This window comes from Trichechus manatus, unplaced genomic scaffold (assembly GCF_000243295.1).
Source record: "Trichechus manatus latirostris isolate Lorelei unplaced genomic scaffold, TriManLat1.0 scaffold00081, whole genome shotgun sequence".
Classification (NCBI taxonomy): Eukaryota; Metazoa; Chordata; class Mammalia; order Sirenia; family Trichechidae; genus Trichechus; species Trichechus manatus.
In genome coordinates this window covers 2696181-2706370 of record NW_004444017.1, presented here as the reverse complement: position 1 = coordinate 2706370, position 10190 = coordinate 2696181, and the positions used below count along the sequence as shown (strand labels likewise).

Below are 10190 nucleotides of genomic sequence, written 5' to 3'. Positions count from 1 at the left end.
CGGGGTCCCTGTACTGAAAAGCTCCTAGACCAGGGGAAGATTGATGACAAGGACATTTCCCCAGAGCTGACAGAGAGAGAAAGCCTTCCCCCGGAGCTGGCACCCTGAATTCGGACTTCTAGCCTCCTAGACTGTGAGAGAATAAATTTTTCTTTGTTAAAGCCATCCACTTGTGGTATTTCTGTTGTAGCAGCACTAGATAACTAAGGCAAATGTTGAGATGGTAAATCTTCCGTTCTTTTGATACATAATATCATTACCCTCAATTTTCCAGATTCTAACCATCCACAAAATCCCATGTTCTCCTTAATGTAGTGTCAATGGGAAGAATGCGCTCAATGCAAGTGTTCCTCCTTATCTTTGGTAGAACTCATTGGTAAAAATCATTGATGATACCAAAGAGCCCTTTCAGTTCTGACCTGCTGTGATTCTTCTAGACTTTCTCTGATAATTTCCTGTTCTCTATTAAAAAAACAAACAAACAAAAAAAACAAAATCAGTTGCTGCCAAGTCAGTTCCGACTCATGGTGACCCCATGTGTGCAGAGTGGAACTGCTCCATAGGGTTTTCAAGGCTGTGACCTTTCAGAAGCAGATTGCCAGGCCTTTGTTTTGAGGCACTTCTGTGTAGATTCAAACCAGCAACCATTATGGTTAGTAGTTGAGTGCCCGTTTGCACCACTAAGGCCTATAGATTGAACGGTAGGAAATTGACGGTTAAATAATGCAAACTTTTTATGGTTCAACATGCTTTGCACCTGGTTCAGCAAATAGTCCCATTTGCTGCCATTGGTTACAGAGGTTGTTAGCCCTGGCTGCATATTAGAATCACCCTAAGAAGCTTTTTAAAAACACTAATGCTCGGGTTGTCCCCCAAACAACAACAACAAAAAAAAAACCCACTGCCAGTGAGTCGATTCCAACTCATAGCAACCCTGTAGGACAGAGTAGAACTGCCCCATAGGGTTTTCAAGGCTGTAAATCTTTTTTTTTTTTTTAATTGTACTTTATATGAAGGTTTACAGAACAAATTAGCTTCTCATTAAACCATTAGTACATATATTGTTTTGTGACATTGGTTACCAATCCCATGACATGTCAATACTCTCCCCTTCTCAATCTTTGGTTTCCTATTACCACTTTTTCTGTCCCCTCCTGCCTTCTAGTCCTTGCCCCTGGGCTAGTGTACCCCTTTAGTCTCATTTTGTTTTATGGGCCTGTCTAATCTTTGAATGAAGGGTGAACTTCAGGAGTGACTTCATTACTGAGCTAAAAGGGTGTCCAGGGGCCATACTCTCAGGGTTTCTCCAGTCTCTGTCAGGCCGGTTAAGTCTGGTCTTTTTTTGTGAGTTAGAATTTTGTTCTACATTTTTTCCAGTTCCTTCTGGCACCCTATATTGTGATCTCTGTCAGAGCAGTCAGTGGTGGTAGGCAAGCACCAGCTAGTTGTGTTAGACTCAGTCTGGTGGAGGCTGCGGTAGTTGGTCCATTAGTCCTTTGGACTAAACTTTCCCTTGTGTCTTTGGTTCTTTTCATTCTCCCTTGCTCCAGACAGGGTGATGCCAGTGGAGTATCTTAGATGGCCACTCAGAAGCTTTTAAGACCCCAGACACTACTTACCAAAGTAGAACATTTTCTTTATAAACTATGTTATTGTCATGGTTGAAGTGTGTCCCCCAAAAATGTGCATATCAATTTGGCTGGGCCATGATCCCCAGTATTGTGTGATTGTCCACCATTTTGTCATCTGATGTGATTTTCCTATGTGTGGTAAATCCTGCCTCTATGATGTTAATGAGGGGGGATGGGCGGCAGTTGTGTTGATGAGGCAGGACTCAATCCACTGGCTTGGATTGTGTCTTGAGCCAGTTTCTTTTGGGATATAAAAGAGAGAAGTGAGCAGAGAGACAGAGGGACCTCATACCACCAGGAGGGCAGTGCCGGGAGCAGAGCGCATCCTTTAGACCCAGGGTTCCTGCATGGAGAAGCTCCTAGTCTAGGGGAAGATTGATGAGAAGGACCTTCCTCCGGAGCCAACAGAGAGAGCCTTCCCCTGAAGCTGACACCCTGAATTTGGACTTCTAGCCTACTTTACTGTGAGGAAATAGATTTCTCTTTGTTAAAGCCATCCACATGTGGTATTTCTGTTATAGCAACACTAGATACCTAAGACAGTTATGCCAGTGAGCTAGATGTTCCCCAAGACCATGGTCCCCACAAGGGCTATAAATCTTTAAGGAAGCAGACTGCCACATCCTTCTTCTGCGGAGCAGCTGGTGGATTCAAACTGCCAACTTTTTGCTTAGCAGCCAAGCACTTTAGGTTGTCCCCTAAACCAATTAAACTTGAATCTCCAGAAACTCAAACCAAACCAGCTGCCGTCAAGTTGACTCCAACTCACAGCGACCCTATAGGACAGAGTAAAATTGCCCTATATGGTTTCCAAGGCCGTAATCTTTACAGAAGCAGATTGCTACATCTTTCTCCCATGGAGTGGCTGGTGAGTTCAAACTGCTGAACTTTCGGTTAGCAACTGAGCACTTAACCACTGTGCCAGCAGGGCTCCTGAATCTACAGCGTAGGGCTCAAACACTGGCCTTTTTTAAAGAGCTCCAGGTGATTCTAATATACTGCCGGGATTGAGAACCACTGGGTTTATATGTAAATATTCTATTTCTCTAACAAGATAGCAAACTTCTTGAAGCTTCCACCATGTTTTATACATCTGAAGTCCTCTGGGTCTCTAGTGCTCAAAATGTGCATACTGACTGATCCAGAGTCATTTTAACAATTCTTTTAACCCTTTACAGAGCTACTCAAAAGGAACAACAGGACTGGGTGGGCCTATCTTCTTATTACTCTTTTGTGTTCCCACCTGGTGAACTGGTACACATCCTTCAAGGTCCAGCTCACATACTACCTCCTCTGTGAACAGCAAAACTTTGTCTGAGACTCAGACTTTCATTCTTGACTCCAGGGGGTGGTTCTAGAGCAGTAAACAAGCAAGACAAGGGCCCTACTCTCATGGAGATGGCTGTACTAATAATGATAGGATTTATTGAGCTGCTTCTGTATGCCAGTGCTGTGCCATGCAATCTTCTAAGAACCCTGCCAGATGCTGGGGACTCTAACTACCAATACATACTTGACAAAAGTGAGGCTTAAAGAATTTAAAGAGACCTAAGGTCCTATACAGAGCCCTGGTGGTGCAGTGGTTAAGCATTTGGCTGCTATCCAACAGGTTGGCTGTTTGATCCACCAGCTGCTCCTTGGAAGCCCTATGGGGCAGTTCTACTGTGTCCTATAGGGTCGCTATGAGTCAGAATTGACTCAACAGCAATGGGTTTGGGTTTTTTTTTTAAGGTCCTATAGCAAGTATGTGATGGAGCTAGGTAGATTCCAATCTAGGTCTGTTTGACTCCAGAGGCCATGCTTTTTCTGCCATTACTCATTTATTGAGTGCTTACTGTATGCCAAGCACTGTGCTATGGTCTTTTTATGGATAATTATATTTTTATTATACTGCCTTTATAGAACACCACATTATATTAGAAGAAGCTGTAAACTAGTCTGATCCCCCAATCAGACGAGAGGGAAGTAGAACACAATGGTTAAGGATGTGGCTCTGGAGCTGAGCTCTGGGTTCAGATTCCAGCTCTGCCAGTTACTGGCTGTGTGAACTTGGACAAGATACTTGACTTCTCTGTGCCTCAGATGTCCCATCTGTAAAACGGGGTTGGTAATAACAGTTTCTATCCAGAGAATTGTTGTTGTTGGGTGCCCTTGAATCAATTCTAACTCATAATGACCTTATAGTACAGAGTAGAATTGCCCCATAGGGTTTCCTAGGCTGTAAATCTTTACAGGAACGGATTGCCAGGTCTTTCTTCCCCCTGCATAGCTGCTGGGTGGGTTCGAACCACCGACCTTTTGGTTAGCAGCTGAGTGCTTAACCATTGCACCAGCAGGGCTCCTTACAGGGTTGTGGGAGGATTAAATAAAACAGCTAAAATGCTTAGAATAGCACCTGGCACATAGTAAGTTGCTAGTGTTGGCAGTATCGTTAGACTGAATTTTTTTGAAGAGTGACCTGCGTCTTCTTTATCTTTGTATGCGTAGTATCTAGCATGTATTAGCAATCAGTACTCCTCATTGAAAAGACAATAGAGAGAAGCCAAGCTCTTCTCAAAATTACCAGCTGTTAGCACCTTTATTATTATTTCTTAAAGATTAAAAATCTCTACAGTCACTTCCCTTCCGACCTTCAGTGTTTCTGTTAATGCCCTTGGGATTGGAATTTGAGTCATTCCAGCCTCATGCTTCTCCCCCTTTCCTGCTACTGATGACCACTGCCTGCACTGGACACAGTATGGAAATAACTGAGTTCCCATGATGAGCAGGAAGGGGAGAGTCTGTGGGGGTTCTCAAACCTTTCACATGCCCGTCTCTGCTCCGCACCCATCAATCCTGCCTGGAGAGCTCCTTCCCCTCCTTTCCACCTTTCTGAAGGCTTTCTACCCTTCCCGGCTTAATCCCAATTTCCTTGCGAAAGCTTCCTGGGAGAGGGGGCCACGCCAGTCCACTCCCTCTTCTGAACTTCTGTAATAACATCTCATTTTTTGTTCAATGCTTTTACATATTCACTAACGAATTGTGTCCTCACCCAGTGAGGTAGGTATTTATCATTCCTCATTTTATCAATGTGGAATTGAGGCTGGAAAAACTATGCAAATTTTAAAAGCGACACAGCCTGGGCTTGACTCCAGGCCGACTCCAGCTCCAGCTGTTTCCGTTAATAATTGACTTCCTTATAGCACCTGCCATCTGTCTCACACTTCAGGCACTTAGCACATGTGGCCTTATATGGATGGCTGTCTTTTCACACATGTCCATATCTGCCTTTCATAAGTTACTTGAGAGCAGGGACTGAATCAGATTTCTCTGTATCCCCAGTGTCTAACCGGTATACCTCAACTTTTAGTTAATTAATTAAGCATCTCCACTTGCTGTCCTCCCCTTGCCTCCACCCCTTCTTTCCAACTATGCTCAGAAAAGAGTTTGGTTTTTAGATAACCAGAGGTGGGAAGGTTAGAGCACCAAATCAGACATCATAAATGGGAGTCAGAGTGTGGTTGGGGTCACCTGAACATTGAGTTGGTTGGGTGAGCTCCCTGAGGAAGAAGTTCGTCTTACTTCTTGAAGTTCTCTGGAGGCAGGATGTTGCCGTGGACATTGAGTGGAGGTGCTCTGGCTTCACTCCTCAGCTTGAGTTTCTCCACTTCCTTCAGCTCCTTCACCGTCCTGAGGATCACCTGGTTCTTCCTATTCGCATCCACGAAGATGGGAGTACAGCAGATGAAGGTCAGGAAGTTGTTTTTACCCATCCGGGAGGGAGGGGGAATGGGAGGCTTCGCTGGGGGCTGGTGGTGGGCCCTGGAGTTCGTCAACCAGCGCCAGACATTGCTATCATAGGGCACATCAGGCCGAGTGGGGAAGGTGGCAGGCAAGCGCCCCACATCAAGCCACGTGTGAAAGCCCCAGGTGTGCTGGGTTGCATTCTCAGCAGGGTAGATTAGGCGTTGACGCACCTTGGACTTAATTTCTGTGCAGGGTGGCAGCTTCAGGGCCAGATGGTGGTAGGCCTGCCGGGTGAAACCAGGCAACTCACAGGACTCACTGGGGAGGAGGAAGTCGTCATGCTGAGCCCATGTTTGGAAGGTCAGGAGCGACTCATAGGAGTGGACCATCTAGGGAGAGACAAGAGGGAGCCTGGGGATGGTTGTGTGTACAGAAAGGAAGCGGGGAGGGCACTCTGTCTCGCCTTCCCAGGCACAGCCGGAGAGAGAACAAGCTGCCAGCTTCCTCCACATCCAGGATTCTCACCAGACACCAATGGCTTGAAAAGGAACCATTTCTCCACGTCTGTCCTGCCCATCAGAAGTTATGACTGCTCTGTATTATTCTCATGGATTTTCCACCTTTTGTTCTCTATTGATTGTGTTTTGGCTTTGATTTCCCACCCCCTCTCCTCAACTTAAGGAATCCCTGGGTGGTGCAAATGGTTAAGTGCTGGACTACTAACTGAAAGGTTGGCAGTTCAAACACACCCAGAGGTGCGTCGAAAGAAAGGCCTGGTAATTTGCTTCCAAAAGGTCATAGCTTTGAAAACCTTATGGAGCACAATTCTACTCTTCATACCTGAAGTTGCCATGAGTCTGAATTGACTCGACGGCAACTGGTTTAGTTTTTTGGTTTTCCTCAACTTAAGTTTTCCTACTCTTCACCTTCACTCATCTCCTCTGTTCTGGTGCCCCCTTTCTTTCTTAGGAACTGATGCTTCTAATAGGACCCATCAGGCCCTGACAGAATTATGGGGGGAAATGCCCCATGCCAAGCTATGTGTAGAAGCCCATCTTCACTTGCTCCTGGTCCTGGTGATACGCCAGGTAAGTTCTCCAGAGAACAGGGCACAGGTGCTTTTCTGTCCCAGACTCCCCTTGCTGCTTGTTTCTCCTTTGTTGGTGCTTTTCCTTCAGTCTCATTAAAATACAAGCAAATAGTTAAAGCATCTAGAATGTCAGTTCTTTTCCTTTCCTGTGCCACCCCCACCATGAAATAAACCGTAGCAAATATGTATTGACACTGTGCTAAATACTTATCCACATCTCATTAATCTTCACAACACTATGAGCAAGCACTGTTATTGCCCCCATTTTAAAGATGCAAAAAGCGAGACACCATGAGAGTAACTCATCCAATGTGCCGAGTGAGTGAGTGGTGGAGCTGGGACGTGAGCCCTGACTCTGCTTCTACTCATGTAACTGTGCCATGTGAAGGGGGCTTGGCACAGTGTTTGGCCCGTGCTGGGGCTCAAGAATGTGTCTCTTTTAAAAATACCTCTCCCCACTCCAACAAGGCTAGCATTAATCTGAAAAACACAAAATAATAAATGCTGGAGATGTTGTGGAGAGACTGGAACACTTATACACTGCTGGTGGGAATGTAAAATGGTACAACCACTATGGAAATCGATTTGGTGCTTCCTTAAAAAGCTAGAAATAGGAGTACCATATGATCCAGCAATTCTACTCCTTGGAATACATCCTAGAGAAATAAGAGCCGTCGCACAAATAGATATATGCACCCTATGTTCATTGCAGCATCGTTTACAGTAGCAAAAAGATGGAAACAACCTAGGTGTCCATCAACAGATGAATGGATAAACAAATTATGGTATATGCACACAATGGAATACTACACAATGATAAAGAACAATGATGATTCCTCGAAACATCTCACAACATGGATGAATCTGGAGGGCATTATGCTGAGTGAAATTAGTCAGTTGCAAAAGGACAAATATTGTATGAGACCACTATTATAAGAACTCAAGAAAAGGTTTAAACACAGAAGAAAACATTCTTTGATGGTTATGAGGGTGGAAGGGAGAGGGGAATTCACTAACTAGATAGTAGACAAGAATTATTTTAGGTGAAGGGAAGGACAACACACAATACAGGGGAAGTCAGCACAACTGGACTAAACCAAAAGCTAAGAAGTTTCCTGAACACAACCAAACACTTTGAGGGATAGAGTAGCAGGGGCTAGGGTCTGGGGACCATGATTTCAGGGGACATCTAGGTCAACTGGCATAACAAAGTTTATTAAGAAAATGTTCTGCATCCCACTTTGGTGAGTGGCATCTGGGGTCTTAAAAGCTTGTGAGCAGCCATCTAAGATGCAAAAATTGGTCCCAATCCACCTGGAGCAAAGGAGAATGAAGAACACCAAAGAAACAAGGAAAATATTAGCCCAAGAGACAAAAGGACCACGTAAACCAGAGACTCTATCAGCCTAAGACCAGAAGAACTAGATGGTGCCTAGCTACCACCAGCAACCACCCTGACAGGGAACACAACAGAGAGTTCCTGACTGAGCAGGAGAAAAGTGAGGTGCAGAGCCCAAATTCACGTAAAAAGATCAGACTTAATAGTCTGACTGAGACTAGAGGACATGGCCCCCAGTCTCTTCGTTAACCCAGATCTAAAACTATTCCTGAAACCAACTCTTCAAACAAAGATTAGACTGAACTATAAAACATAAAATAATACTTGTGAAGAGCATGCCTTCGTTCAAGTAGATACACGAGACTAAATGGGCAGCTCCTGTCTGGAGGCGGGATGAGAAGACAGGGATAGGAGCTGGCTGAATGGACACAGGAAAACCGGGGTGGAAAGGAGAAGTGTGCTGTCACATTACAGGGAGAGCAATTAGGGTCACATAACAATATGCGTATAAATTTTTGTATGAGAAATTGAGCTGTAAACTTTCACCTAAAACACAATTTAAAAAAAAAATGTCTCTCCCTCCCATCCCAAGGGCTTTGCCGATTCCAAAAAAGTCACTTGTTTCTTAGGCTCAGTCCCCTAAATCATTTCTGTGGGACCACCCCAGTGAGTCTGGGAAATGTGGTAACAACCAAGCATCTACTCTCCTCTCTTCTGAGCTTCCCGTTCCTCGGCCTCACTCGACTAGGAGGGCAAAACTGTGGCTTATGGGCTAGGAGTTCTGCTGTTCAGGAGATTGTATTGCCTACCACAGGGGGGCAGCCCCTAGCCCAACAGGGTATAAACAGGTATGCTGTTTAGATGGTCCCACCTCCTACCTGCAGGAAAGGTTCTCTGACACAGGACAGACCGCTTTGCCCTCTGGGAGTTCTTCGTGGATTACTGGCCATTCTTCTGTGCCTCAAGAGCTGGGAGGGCCTACTTTGAGAGGAAGCCCTTTCTGGCTCCATTGTTTGCTGCTGGAGTTGCTATGGTGATGCTTCCTGAGTGGTGACGCAGGGAGGAGGCCCTTACCTCTCACTGGGAGGGCTGTCCAGTCCCTTGGGCCCCCAGCTGCCTTTCAGGTGAGAAGAGCAGGGTTTAGGACTCTTAAGTCCTGACTGCCAAAGATGGTAACAGGAGCTGTTTCCGGGCGGAGGAAAGCAGGGCGGGCTGGCTGTCAGACATTGGGTTGGTGGGCGGGACAGTGAGGAGGCACTGTAAAGTGGGCCCATCACTCCCTGTTTCCAGGGCCTGCCCTTGCCCAGGACTTTCTCTTATTTGGGAGCCCCAAAGGCCTAAGTTACCCAGCAGGCCCACAGGTCCCAAGGAACAAGGCTGGATATGAGGGGAAAAGGGGCCGGCTTTGCAGGATGAGTATCAGGAAAACTTGCAATTTCTGTTACAAAGGGCATGTGCCTACCCAGGGTGCATGGGGGAGGTGATCCATGCTAAAGCCCTTTGCACTCAGTCCCTCAGGTGCTTCTTCAGGTCAGCTCTGACCCTGCCTCTTCCCAGTTACCACCCTCTCCACCATCTTTTCCAACCCCTGCTCTTGCCTTAGGGACCAGACACCAAAACACCACAGAGACTGACATTTCCACCCTGGATTTTATTGAGAAGGTAGTTACAGTAGTGTTTTTGAGCTGGCTCGCATGCGTGTAGTCAGCTGGGGCCTAGGGTGGCTGTCTGCAAAGCTGAGGTGCAAGCTAAGGAAGCCAGGCAGGTGAGGGGCCCTTCTAGCCTTCTCAGGCCTCCAGCCACGTTCTCAACAATGGCATGATTAGGGACACTATTAGAGAAACATCCAGTAGGAGCACCCACATGCTTTGCTTCAGATGCATCCATCTCCCACCCCAAATCCAACTCTTGACACAATACAAAAGAGACTGTTACCAGGATTTCTTCTTGCAGGAAAGCTGAGTTGGAAACGTGGGGAGGTGGGAGGGAGGGACAGGTAGAGGGACCTGGGTGAGCAGATGTCCTGGTCTAGGTACCTTGAGCTAGGTACCTCGGGCCTGGAAGAAACCTGGCACTGCAGGTCCTTCCTGCCTCTAGGAACTAAAAGCAAACCGAACCCCCTTGCCATCGTACCTGCCTTCTGGCAGTCCCCAGATAATGATCTAAGGAAATAAGTTTACATTTATAATTAGAGGATAATTTGGAGAATATACAGTATTTACAAGGGCCACCCTGCAAGAAGACTGCTAGGTCCAGAATGGAAACAGTTTGGAGAGTTCCTAGTCCCTTTCACCCTTGTTTTTGCTGTGCCTACCCTTCAGCTCCCAGTAGGAGAGTAGAGGAAGCAGATTCTCCTGGGGAGCTGAAGGTGGCACAGAGACCAGCTACCAGGGCCTTGCTGTTT

At 46.2% G+C, this 10190-nt stretch overlaps 1 protein-coding gene across 1 annotated transcript; it reads right to left on the bottom strand.

Annotated features, from left to right (window-relative positions):
* Window positions 1-5188: 5188 nt before the first annotated feature.
* Window positions 5189-8736, bottom strand: TEX52 (testis expressed 52). Its single transcript, XM_023735658.1, has 2 exons — window positions 8665-8736; window positions 5189-5746 (listed from the first exon to the last, which is right to left on the bottom strand). Exons 1-2 carry the CDS (start codon window positions 8734-8736, stop codon window positions 5189-5191), a joined length of 630 nt encoding a protein of 209 aa, XP_023591426.1.
* Window positions 8737-10190: the final 1454 nt, after the last annotated feature.